The sequence below is a fragment of the Vidua chalybeata genome, chromosome 4, assembly GCF_026979565.1.
Source record: "Vidua chalybeata isolate OUT-0048 chromosome 4, bVidCha1 merged haplotype, whole genome shotgun sequence".
In the NCBI taxonomy this organism is placed as follows: domain Eukaryota; kingdom Metazoa; phylum Chordata; class Aves; order Passeriformes; family Viduidae; genus Vidua; species Vidua chalybeata.
Genome location: NC_071533.1, coordinates 9,205,031 through 9,218,563, shown reverse-complemented (window position 1 = coordinate 9,218,563; position 13,533 = coordinate 9,205,031). Strand labels below are relative to the sequence as shown.

Sequence of the window (13,533 nt, the reverse complement as noted above, 5' to 3'; positions counted from 1 at the left end):
CTGAATGCATAGGTGTGGCTGGTCTTCTGCCATCTTTCCTCTGGACATGAAACACAGGAAAGAGAATATTTGATTAGGTATGATGAGGAAAGGTGTGTCTTTTGGGCTCAGTGTTTGGCACGGGGCCCATGGTGGGCCTGGAAGAGGCCATTTAGGAGTGTCTCTTTTGGATAGGAAGGTTGGGTCCTGTGGGCTCAGAGCTGAAGATGACACGAAGTTGATGAGGGTCTGCCCGGTGCAGGGAAATAGAAGAATTTCCCTCCACCCTGATGGTCTGCTGGGGTGGGCTGACCTTGGGAGAGCACAGCTGCCCACCCAGCTGCCCTCTGAAGTGAATATTTACTCTGGCACCTGGACTTCCTTCTCTAGGGTCTGTTTCTCTCACATTTTCTCACTCCTCTCTCACAGTTGCTGAACAACATCTTTTGCCCTTTCTTACACATTTCCAGAGAAGCTTTATCAGCATCACTGACACATTCAACTTTGCCTCAGCAGCCGGAAGTGGCTGTGTCTGCCACAGCACAACCCCAGAATCTTTTCCCACAGAATTCTCCCCCACCAACTACCCCTCACCAGCAGCACCTGGCCACGGGCAGCAACTGTTCTATTAATCTAAATAATTCTGCGAAGGATATAGCAACACGGAAACTGACACTGCTGCCAAGTAATTCTCTTCCTTGGGTTTGATTTCCATGTGAAAACTAGAAGGTAGTTGTAGAATAATTAAAGTTATCTCACCTACTTCATGAGCCAGGCTTCTGCCTGTGAGCCATCCACGTGCACAGTGGAGCATCCCTGGCTGTCCCCGTGCACACAGACCTTTGTCTCCTGTGTTCTTCCTTAAAGGCCATCTGGGGGAGAGGTAAGGTCTGGCCTCTCTATATAACATGTTGACTCATCAGAGTCTATTCACTTGAAATGTCACTATGGGGAAATATTTGCAATGCAATTGTTCATGGGAATCAAGAGGGTAGATGATCAGCTGGGAGCTCTGGGGTGATCAGCTCCTACCTCAGCATAGTTACACTGCTTACAGTAAGAAAGGAGGCAAATTATAACACAGTTTCAAACAGGCTGAATGAATTTAAGAACCATTAGTAAAAAGAACCTTGAAAAAAAAAAGCCATTTAATCTAACAGGCTCATATGGTCACACAAAAACCCAAACCCAAGCCCTTATCTTGTCAGTTTGCTAAAGGTGCTTGACAGACAGCTGGGTGCTCCTTGGTGGCTATCAGCACAGTGAAACTTCTGGAAGCTCAGTGTTCAGCAATCAGCCTATCTCCACATAAAGGCTGGTTCATCTGTCTCCCAGTGGTGCCATCTCAAATCTAGCCCAAGATTGCCTCTTCTGAGAAAGCTTCAGTCTTCTGTGCTGACAAAAATATAAGGTCTTAATGTTTTAGTAGCCAGTAATCTTGGCCCAGTGCAAAGAAACCATGTTTGAAATGTAATTACAATGGATCTAGCTTTAACTTTAGCTAAAATGCATTTTGAATAAGTTGAACACCAATCAAATGTGCAACATTTAAAATATAGAGGCCTTTTACTGATAAACTGCATACACTCTCACTGGTGCCAGAGAAGATTTGCCTGCCTGGAGGAGGATAGGTAATTTTATATGGCTATTTTTCCTACAGTTTCTGAGTTAATCTGTCAATCACTTCCTTTTGAAAGGATGCTTTCGTCAATTAAGAGATGTGCATTCAGAACTGCAGTAGGAACTTGTCACATAAAGTCTCACTAAGTGCTAAGCAGATATTTGCTGAGCTGGGTACCAAATACTCAACCGCAGGGGCAACACCACATGTAGGCATTAGAAAATACCTTGAGCTGTTGGATAACCAAGCAGCACAAAGTGAGTGCAGATGTCAGGAGACAGTGTGACTATGACCTTGATATATCGCTACATATATAAGGTATTTGGATCAGTATTTTGCTTGATCTCATTTTTTTCTCACCTTAATATTTCAGTATTACAGATGCAACATTATGAGCAAATGAGAAAAAAAATTAGATAGAATTTGACCTCAGATATAATCAACAGAATGGCTACATTTTTCTTTGTTTAAATTTGATTTTACTGGGTTTTTGGTCTTTTTTTCCAAAGACCAGCATAAAAACCTAGCTCAGCACTTGCACTGAAATTTCTGAAATGCTCTTCAAGAAATAAACATTTTTTTAGGAATTAAAGAAATTAATTTTTCCAGACTGAACTAGACAGGTAGACAATAAGCACAGAATCTGTTTTCACAAGTAAAGGATCATACTGTCTTTACAGTGTCGTTCCTAAGAACAGACAGTCTATCATAGTCAAATTTAATCTATCAATCAAGATAGGATGAGACTGTGCACTTCCTTGCAAAAATGCGTGTAGAAGCTATATAATCAAATCAGGTATGGGAAGAATTACATATATCCATAGCAAAGTCTCTCAATGGCTATCTAATACAGCTGTCAGCAGTAAACTCCCAGTTCAGGAAGGCTTGATAACCCAGATTTCCAGAGAAAAACACATTCTTTGCCATTGTCCTTTGGGAAAGCATTAACTACTGGGAGCTGTGAGCAGAGGCTGGATTCAGGTCTCACTGGACTTCTGGTTTAAGTTGTCAAGGCCCTTCCTGGCTGCAGAGTGCTTGTGCCACTTGCAGGGAGAGGGTGGGGTGCAGCAGGTAGAATGCCTGGTACATGGATTTACCTGTGTTCTGTTCCTCCCTTCAGAAAAAAAAAAAAAAAGTGTATTGCTGGGGACATGCCATTTATCAAAGTAAAAAATCCCATCTATTTCAAATGTTACATTAATACTGAAAATAGCATTTCACACTTTCAGAGCTACTAGAATTTATTGCAGAAAAAAATTGCAGAATGCTCATTTGCTTAGAGCTTGCGTGGTTATTTCTGCTGTATATAATCGGTGTTGGTTGCTCTCTTCTGAAAGGGATATAACCACTGCAAGGTCTCCACCATAGCAGCTCCTTGAGCTGGCAGAATGAGAGAGCTCTGGACATGCTGGTGGGAAGGGGCTTGGGGAAGTCCCAAATTCCTGCTTCTCCCTCAGAGCAGGTCTGACACCAACACAAGATTAGGTCAGCCATGGCTTTTCCTAGGTGATCCGTGGAAGCCTCTGAGAGTGGCCATTTGTATCTCAGCTAACAGTGTGCTGGGAGAAGATGAAATGCAATCAGTAGAAAAGATGCACACATGCTAAAATTAGGCATTTGATTTGCTTTGCTTTTTTGGATGCCTCTTTTTTGCTGCGGTGTAAAAAATTGCAGTGAGATAATCAGTGTGGTATTTTACAAAACACCCTTCCCATTTCTGATCTAGCAATAAACTTTGCCAGAGGAACAGAGGGTCCTGTTCCTTCACAGCTAATGTAATTGTCAGGTGTTTGCAATTGCTCCTCAGAAATAGAATTTTTAAAATATTGCAGATTCTACCTGTTTAAAAATAATTATTTAAGTTTAATGTGACATACAGCCATGAAACATTTTAAGTCAGAGCTTGTGCAGGACAAAGAAACAACCAAGATGAATGTTAATCAAATCAATTTCTATGCAAATTTTAAATTAAGTTTCTCAGATTTCATTGCCAATGGCTTACAAATATTTACTTTAGATCAGAAATTAGCAGGAGATTCTGCTGTATTCAGAAGTATTTGTTAATCTGAATAAAGTGTTTCATATTCTCATCATATCAGCCCTGAGTATAGTACACTTTGCATCAGCAGAATAAAAAATGTATAAACTCTCTGGAAATTTTGCGTATTTTGTTTGTTTGGCCAAATAGTTTTGAAATAGTTCTATTGCCACTGATTCAGCATAATTTCAGCTCAGGTCTAATAGAAAATCATTTTCTTCGGAGATATGTAGTCACAGAAAATTTTGCCAGGAGACAAAGTACTGGATCTAGAGATTTAACCTTTTATTAGTGGCAAAATGAAACTACTTTCTTTAAAATAACCGAGAAATCTCTTTGCCCACTGTTTCAATGCAGACAGAATGAAGGTCTCAGTACAGTCATTTTCCTGAGTATTTTTCTGAGACTTGTAAAGTACAAAGTGTCATTTTTCCTACACACACAAGGGAACTAAACAAAACCATCAAACAACAACAAAATGTGCTACGAAGTTCAGTTGATTCAAACATACTTGAACCACAACAAAGTGGAGTCTTTCAAACAGTTTCAGTAAACGTATTTGTGTCCTTTAAGATACATTGTCTATATAAAAAGCTAAGGAACATGTATTCCTGTCAGTCTTCCTGCAAAGCTTTTGGCACCAGAGGGATTTGTAGTTCAAATAGAAAAAAAAAAACCCACAATAAAGAACAATACTATAGGAGGGGTAGTAAAACTACAAATAGCAAATTTCAGATGTGCATTTTTGAAAATCCAGGCAGTTACTCAATAGATTTTATCTCTATAGAGAATAAGCATTGAAGTTACTTAAGGACGAAGAGTTTTAGAGACAGAAGCAGCTTTCAGCATAATTTTCTAAAGGAAGCTGTCCTAAACCCTTTTTAAAAACAGTGTTTTTCTTTTTTTGTGTGGGTACTTGAATGTGCCAGAGAAACCACAGTTGAGTGTGCTATTAGTTCTCTTATTTTTAGTGGGTACAAAGTTAAGACTTGCAGCGTGCAAGCTGAAACAATACTGTATATGCATTTTGGATTTTCTATATATATATAAATTCACAGAAGCTGTAACATTTCAATATATATAAATTCATAGAACCTTTTCTCCCCTCTTCTTTAGCCATTTCCAGGGACGTGGACTGACCATAGAATGGCTGTGGGGATGCAAAGGGGCCAGGACCATACATTCCTCTTTCTCAGGAACACGAGCAGGAAATTAAAACCGTTTGAGTAAATGAGGATAATGCGATTCAGGCAATCTGTAAGTTAATTGCCAGCCTATTTACCGTGGATTTGTAATCTACCTTCAATGAAAAGAGCCCTGTGTGTTATGGGGACTGAGCAAGCAGCACACAGATGCATGCAGGCATTTGCACACCTGTTAACATACATGAGGGAGCACCGAGAACGGCAGCTCCCACAAAATTTTCTCATTTATCACCTTTTTACTGGTTTTAATTTATGCCTTGAAGCTTCCCCGTCCCCACCTTTTATGTAGCATATTTTTATTGATTTCTTGCCTTCCCAATAAAATCACTTGAAAAGCTAGAAGAAGGCAGGTGAGCATTTTGCTGTGGTTTCCTTGGCTATTGGAGAAAAATAGTTGCTGAATATCATTCCATAGCAATGGCAGTGCAAGCAAATCCATGGACGAGGGAGCAAGCCACTACAGCGAGCTAAATCTGAGTAAAAGGGCTGAACTGCTGCTACTGACTCACTCACCAGCAGCAGGTCCGGGTCGGCGTTGCAGGGCGGCTGAGGAGGTGGCAGAGGCGCTGGAAGGGATGCAGGATCTAGGGAAAGGAGGAGCGGGGCGTGAGGAGCACGGCTTGCAGGGCCGGGCAGCGCCCCCGGGATCTCACATCTGCTGCAGGACGAGCTGGCAGCTGGGTACCCTGTGCTCCGTCACCCCGTCACACCCCGGGGAGTCTCCACCCTCTCCCTTTCTGGGGAGGGCAGAGCCGCTGCTTTCACCTTTTCTCCTTTTTAGCTGAACAACCCGTAAGCTGCCACAACCCAACCACGCCAGTAGTGGTGACGCTATGAATAAAGGAGAGCATCTCCACCTGCCCGAGGCTTGCAGCCATGAACAGAGCTGCAGGGCGGGATGAATCCCAGCACGGCATGTCAGACAAGCTGTGATATCTTCTCCCCTGGTGTCCTGGAGAAGGATACATTTTCCTTCAGTTCCAAATACCTGCAGAAATGCAAAGGCTTTTCTGAGCCCATCAGAGCGGGGTTTTCGCAGGACAGTATGTGGGTATGACATTGATGCTGTGGAAAGAACCAAAGGTAAGGCAGCCTTTGTTATACAAAGCAGGAGCACTGGTCCCCAGCTGAGGTTACTGGGCAGCATCAGCCACAACTTTCCAGGAGCTGTGCTAACTGGGAGCAGGATCAATGACAGGTATGCCACTTCTCCTATGTGCTCCCTGATGCAGTTTTGCTTTCCAGGACAGATGTAGCTTTCAATTATCCCAAAGATGAGGTTGGGCAAACTCTGGGGGATGCTGAAGGAACTCCTTCAGTTCTGTTGGCACCATCCCATGTGAGATCTCTGCCAGAGCTTTGACAAATGCATGAGCCCATGGAGTCACAATCTTTCTCCTTGGGAGATGATGCAGAAGAGTACACGTTATGGATGGTTTCCATTTAAAATCATGATTTTTTTAATCATCTCTTTTTCCTGGCAAGACTCATCACTAATTATTAAACATCAAGGCTGCCTGTAAGAGCTCTCCTGGACCAAACACGACAGGGCTAGATTTTTTTATGTAGCTGTAACCTGGGAGAGGTAAGTATATCATTGTTCATGAACCATGCTCCTGAGACTTTGATCTTTCCTTTATCAATGATTTTATAATAATTAACTCTCTACTGTATTTATATGAGACTTAGAAGCATGCCACCAGCTAGTGAAAACCATTGCATAGTCCCAGTGGCATTTGAGAAGGCGCCCACATGACCAAAGAGGTGCAGAAATACTGTTATCTTGTTCAGGGAGAGCTTATCTGCAGCCTGGGTCGGAAACCTCAGCAGACAATTTGTAGTATCAGATCTGGCCTATCCCCAGACAGCTTGGATGTAATAAGGACTCAAAGGTGTAATAAGTTGCTACACTGGGATGAGCTGTTGACTCCCTTGAAGGCCCTGCAGAGAGACCTTGACAAGTTGGAGGGCTGAGAAATCACCAACCACATGAACTTTAAACAAAGACAAGTGCTGTGTTTTTCACCTGGGATGGGGCAACTGTGGATGTATGGACAGACTGGGGAATGAGAGGTTGGACAGCAGCGCTGTGCAAAGGGACCTGGGGGTTCTGGTCGATGGAAAGTTGAATGTGAGTCAGGAGTTCCCTGGCAGCCAGGAGGGCAACTGTGTCCTGGGGGGCATCAGGCACAGCATGGCCAGCTGGGCAAGGGAGGGCATTGTCCTGCTCTGCTCTGCTCTATTCTGCTCTGCTCTGCTCTGCTCTGCTCTGCTCTGGGGCGGCCTCACCTCCAGTGCTGGGGGCAGTTTGGGGTGCCAATATATAAGAAAGTATGAACTATAGAGAGCATCCAAAGGAGGCAACAAAGAAAGTGAAGGGCCTTGAGGGGCAGCCATACCAGGAGCGGCTGAGGTCACTATTCAGCCCAGAGAAGAGGAAACTGAGGGGAGACCTCATTGCAGTTACAGCTTCGTTGTGAGGGGAAGAGGAGGGGTAGACACTGAGCTCTTCTCTGTGGTGACAGTGACAGGACCCCAGGGAATGGCCGGAAGTTGTGTTAGGGGAGGTTTAGGTTGGATATTAGAAAAAAAATTTCTTCACCCAGAGGGTGTTTGGGCACTGGAACAGGCTCCCCAGGGAAGTGGTCACAGCTCCAAGCCTGACAGGGTTCAAGAAGATTTTGGACAATACCCTTGGGTACATGGTGTGGTTCTTGTGACTGTCCTATGCCGGGCCAGGAGTTGGACTTTATGATCCTTCTTGGGTCCCTTCCAATTCAGGATATTCTTCCATGAGTTAGGAAAAACCAGAGCACTTGAACAAGATGCAGAGAGAGGTGACTGTTGCTCTCAGCATGACTGGTGCTCCAGCTCAAACCAACCAACCAACAACAACAACAAAAGGAGATGAAAAATTGTGATTATTTTGTTTGCACAGATATTTGCTTTACTTTTAAGAGCCAATATTAATTGGTTTGTTTGGTTGGTTGGTTGGTTTTTTTGGTTTTTTTGTTTTTTGTTTTTTTGGGGTTTTTTTTGTGGGCACAGGTATCCTTGAGATTGTTTCTGAATGTGTCAATTCACAGTTGTTCCTGTCTTCAGGCATGGAGCAGACTGTCTGAAGGAAAGCCCCAGTTGAAGCGTGCATTAGAGTCTGAAACACTGAGTGAAAGGAATTCAGCCTTTCTGCAGTTTCAGGAGCTGGCCAGGAGCAATTGAACTTCACTGGGAAGTTTTTTCTCTTAGACACATGTATAGGACACATGTATAGACAGTCTAAAGGGACTGTGTTATCAACTCTGGTAGCTGCTAGGATGTTTAGTGGTCCTGTATAAAGATAGTAGAGAGCCATTCACATTCAAATAAGCAATAAACAAAATGCATTGTAGGCACATGATTCCTCAGAGATAAGATTGCATATTTCATTAGGGAGAGACACTTTGCACACTTTGGCATGTCATCGGCTTTGCTGCTGGAGGGCTCCCACAGGGAGCAAGGTTCATGTACTGCTGCAGGGCTTGAAACGTGCCCTCAGGAGTGCAAAACTCAGTAATGAATTCTACCCTAATAAATCTTTTTATATCTTACTGTTTCCTAGGCCATGCCTGTCCCAGGTGCTTATTTGTCAGATGATGCACAAAAAGTGCTCATAAATTTTTCCTCATCTATCCTTGGGCAAACCTGTGGTGTATCACAGGATTACTTAATGTTAGCAACTGATTCAATATGGAGTTCAACGTTTCACACTTCTGTTTTGCACTTGGTCACGTGTGAGGCACACGTGCTTTGGTCAGTTCACAACACATAAACCCTGAGATGTTAAACACAGCATAAGTGAGGTATCACCTTATCATTCAATCTTTCCAAGCAGCTTGCACATTCTGTTTAAATATTGAATCTGGCAGAAGGCCACCACCAGCTGTCCATTAACCAAAATAAAAGGTGAAATCTGCACAGCAGCAACACCAGCCAAGGTGTGTCCTGAGCTGTGCCCCTTCTTTGTTTGGAGTTGAATGAAGCTCTGAGCTTTCACCTCAGCACTGGGAGGCAATGTTTAAAAACATGATAAAACTTGATTATAAGGAGAAGAAAACACATCTTGTATGAGTAATTGCTATTGAAAGACTCAAGGTAATGAACCTCAAGGAAGGGATGTAGACATTGAATCTAATGTTGATCAACATGATGCTCACCAGGAATTCTCCTGAGCTGCAGATCAGGCTGGCATGATACTGTGCAGTATTTCCAGCTTGGTGTCAAACCTCTCAGGAGTCATTTGGTCTGTCTCATTAGCCCTGGAAATAACATGCTGGGCCTTTCCTTCGTAAGGTTTAACATTCCTATAACAAATGACTTAAACTGTGCCCCAGAAAAGTACCAGTTAAATCACTGTGATGTTAACATCACATATTTTACTTGAGTGGTAGATTTCCTAGCAGGTTCCCTGCTGCTCAGAGTGAGCTGCATTTTACTGATGTGTTCCAACCTCCTGAATTTAGGTTTAGAGCTACAGTCCTTCACAACCTTTCTTTGTCTTACAGGTATTTTGACTCTACCTTGCTTTGCAGGCTAAAAGCTGGCTTAGTTTAGAATTAACATACCTGGGAAATATCTAAGACCTCTGTTTCATCTCAGTGAACACAACAGTCTCTTAAGCTGCTAACACCAGATTCTTCTAACATCTTTCCATGTCTGCAGTCATGTTTTCCTCCCCAGCTCTCTGATTTCTTTGAGACAAGTCCCAGGGAGGGAGTTGAAGCACCCCAGTGGCAAGCACTGCGCCCTCTCTGAAATGTCCTGAACACAAACAAAGGGCAAGGACAACTTGATAGATACCCTCAGTTTTTACATCCATTCATGGCTGTTCTAGTATATACCAGTGACTAAAGCGTTTCCTTCTCGCTGCTAAATTGTTGTGATCTTGTACCAGAGCAGAAATGTTTTGTCATGGGGAAATTGCCTGTGGACAAACAGCAGCAGCAGCAGCAGCAGCAGGGCAGTGCTGAAGAACTGTTCCTCCTTCATGTGCTGAACTGTGAAGCAGAGAAACAAGTTGAGCTCTCAGCATCCTTCTTCCCTGGTGCCCTCTGGTGACTGACACTCCTCTCCCAGCTCATGGTGCACAGGATCCTGAAACACAAACCTGCTTAGGGGCCAGGCCTGGGGGAAGAAAAATAGTATCGAGTTTGTCCAACAATGTGGGATGTGAAACTTGGTGGTCTGGTTTATTTCCCTGTAGTTCATGCAGGCAGCACCACCACTGCTCTGCACCAAAAATGAAGGAACAGCAAAAGAGCTTCTTGGAAACATAAAGAAGCACCCTGGAAAAGTAGGAAGGCTGTTTCAGGAGGGGCTTGCATTAGTTCTGCCTTTACCACCATCCACTACATCAATATTCACACTGCATTAGCCTTGAAGAGAGAAGAGTTTAAGAGAGTGTCTGATCTGATGCTCAGGGTCATGCCACACTGCATCATCTCATGTCCCTATGGGATCAGTGCAGAGCTGGGGATGTTTAGCCTGGAAAAAGGGAGGCTCAGGAGAGACCTTATTGCTCTCTACAACTATCTGAAAGTAGTTTGTGAAGAGGTGGGGATCAATCTCTTCTCCCAGGTAAACAAGTGACAGGATGAGAGGAAATGAAAGGAAATGTCCTCAGATTATGCCAGGGGAGCTTTAGATTGGATATTAGGAGAAATTTCTTCATGGAAAGGGTGTTCAGGCATAGGAACAGCTGCCCAAGTGGTGGAATCACCAACCCTGAAACTGTTAACAAAATGTGTAGATATGGCACTTCAGGATGTGGTTTAGTGATGAACATGGCAGTGTTAGGTTGACAGTAGGACTCAATCTTGGAGGCCTTTCCAACCTTACCAGTGTGATTTGTGAGACAGGCTGTCTCCCATTTCTGGGAACCCTTCAGATTGTTTGCAAACATCCCCCAACTTAATTTCTGCCTCCAGAAACAGTAGAAGCACCTCTTCTCTGGTGTGTGCTGGAGCCAAAATAGCTCAGGGCTTCAAATAACCTGAGTACACCCATGAGCTCCTGCAGCAGCAGGGCTGTCGCTGCCTGTGTTGTAGACTGGGGCTCAGACCCAGCCCTCAACCCTGCTCTGTTGGCTGCTTATAGCAGGGATTTAGGACCAGCAACCAGGAGGGAGCAGAGATGACCCAGCATGGCTGTGGCCACCCATGAAATCTGTCCCCACAGCAGGCACACTGCCAGCTCCCAGCTCCGGCTGGCACCGCAGCACAGCCGCTTTCTCTTGCTTCTCTGTGCACATTTGTGTGTGAACACACACGTACACACCGTCAGCAGCGGCACTGCCTCACCTCTTCACACCGGGGGCAAATGCAGCGGGAGTTGTGAGGGTGAAAACAGGCAAGTGGAAAAGGTATTTCTGAATAAATTCCCATCCTGTCCTGCAGGTGACAGCTCAGAAGCACAGACATGACAAAGCCTCCGGGCCCCTGCAGCCCTCTCTGGGCAAAACCTTTCTCTGTTCAAAGCAATAAACTTTAAACCAATCTGAGCCAGAGCAACCCCAGTCCCAGACTTACCTCTTCCCTGTTTGTCACCATGGTAGGCAGTGGAAAAACCTTTGCACCCCCAAGTCCCAGCTCTTCCACCACAACATATTACACCCAACACCCACAAGCTGCAAGGGTCTGACCCACAGAGAGGCCACTCCCATGTGATAGTCTCTTCACAGTGTTTATGTGGGGAAAGCAGAGTGACTGGGAAATCCCACAGCATCACCATTGCTCCCCACTTGTGTCGGTGCTGAGGACAGTCCAGGCATCCATAGGGATGGGTTCAGCTCTGCACATTGGTGGCATCCACAGAGAAGTTGTTCCCATAGCAGATTTGTTGTGGTTTTTTTTTTTGGTTGTTTTTGGTTTTTTTTTTTTTTTTTTTATCTTCTTCTCACTGAATTTTGTGTTCTGGCTTCATTCCAGTGTGGGTGTGCAAGAGAAAGCCTCATTTATCTGATAAACTTATCATGCCTCTGGCCACACAGCCTAGAAAAGTACAGCACTGATTCTGATGCTGCAGAAAGACACAGAGACATAAATAACAGCACACGGGCAGGAAGGCAGGCAGTGCTTTTATTGCTGGCTTTACCCCGGGAAAAGGGGATTGAGCACAGTGAAGGCAAACTCCTCACGGTGCAGGTCCCAACATCCAGGGCAGCAGCAGCTCCTGCCTGCAGTGGCTCCACAGCGTGCACTGAAGATAGCAGCATCTGCAACAGGATAGGAGAGCAGGATCACCCTTTCCTCAGCCATTACTGCTCCGGCACTGCTGCAATCCTGCTTCTGGAGTCGGGTGTCAGAGGAAAGGGAGACCCCGGGAAGCCACTGGGTGCTGTGCAGCAATGAGACAAAGTAACACCAGCACCCCCAGCTTACCAAAATATGCCCATTGCCCTCCTCCGGTTGATGTCTCTCTTCAGCTGGCAGAGTGCACACGGGCTGCACCACCAGATGGAGCAAAAGTCTTGCAGGATGGAGCCCTGTGGAGCAAGGGACATTGCATGAAAAAACCCTTCCCACAGCAAACGTTACGCCTTTCAGCCTTTCTGTTTTACATCGCCAGCACCCCATGACATCTCACGCGGGCCCTGCAGCATCCTGCTGCTCATATCCAGCAAGGACTGGGATGAAGTAGTGTGTGCTGGGATTACCTCCAGCTCACAGTGGTGAGGCAGATGTGTCCCTGACTCCTGGCCAGCTGGGATGCTCATGCAACTCCTCGCCTCCGCCCTTCCCCTTGGGCACCCCTTTCTCCTCCCTTGAGCCCCCAGCACCCATCACCCATCCCGTGGCTGTTGTCGCTGTTGGGACAGGCCCCCGAGCTGGTCACTCACTGGGATGTTGTATTTGGTGCGGTACAGGGTCCTCATGGCCACGCTAGAGCCGCACAGGCAGCACTCGTCCATGTCCCCAGCCACTTGGCAGCTCAGGCAGAGGAAGCAGAACATCCCACAGAGACCTGTGGGACAGTGAGACGTGGGCTTGGCCGAGGGGTGCAAATACAGAGGAAAGAGGGAAAAGCCAGCCAAGAGCTGTGGCTCTTGACATCAGGTAAGAGCTGACCTGCCTCCAGTGCCCACGGGAATGGGGTTTGCAGCAGGGCTAATGCTGCAGGAGGAGCAGGGTAAAACACCAGGAAAACATCACGGGGAACAGCAGGAATGAGGGCTACGTATGTACTCACATACGCCGCAGTCGGAGCAGCAGTCCAGCAGCCCTGTTTGCCACTCCCCCGGCTGTTGAGCAACTGAAAACTGGGGTTGGACCGTAATCACAGTTTGAGAGGCCATTGCCAGGATGGGCTCAGGTCCCTCCAGGCAGTTTGTGGTCTGGAAAGAAAAGCCATCAGAGGAAGATGCTGCAGTTGTTTCAGAAGTGGGCGTCTTGCTCAGGCTGCTGCATTCAGAGAGAGTTCCCTGGGGAGTCCCCACTGCCAGGGTAATGCCACCCTCACCACAAAGTGGGGGGCACAGCTCTGCCAGAAGCTGCCACTACCCTCTGAAGCAAAGCCCTCCCCAAAACCAGTCTCCCACTAAAGGCAGCAGCACATCATCCCTATGCAAGTAAAACACCTCTGTGAAAACAGAGGTTCTTCTGCTTCAGAACTGCAGTGCTTCAACACCTCAAACTAGTCTTTTCATCTCCAGGTCA

The 13,533-nt window shown here is 45.6% G+C and overlaps 1 protein-coding gene across 3 annotated transcripts; it reads right to left on the bottom strand.

The window, feature by feature from the left end:
- Positions 1–11,946: 11,946 nt before the first annotated feature.
- Positions 11,947–13,199, bottom strand: LOC128787198 (placenta-specific gene 8 protein-like). Of its 3 annotated transcripts, none has more exons than XM_053941185.1 (4): positions 13,067–13,199; positions 12,717–12,841; positions 12,259–12,362; positions 11,947–12,092 (listed from the first exon to the last, which is right to left on the bottom strand). In XM_053941185.1, coding segments are annotated over exons 1-4 (336 nt in total). In that variant the 5' UTR covers positions 13,173–13,199; the 3' UTR covers positions 11,947–12,091. The 3 variants fall into 3 exon arrangements, with proteins under 3 accessions (XP_053797160.1, XP_053797161.1, XP_053797159.1); XM_053941186.1 differs by lacking the exon at positions 11,947–12,092 and adding an exon at positions 12,101–12,165; XM_053941184.1 differs by lacking the exon at positions 11,947–12,092 and having other exon boundaries at positions 12,255–12,362.
- Positions 13,200–13,533: the final 334 nt, after the last annotated feature.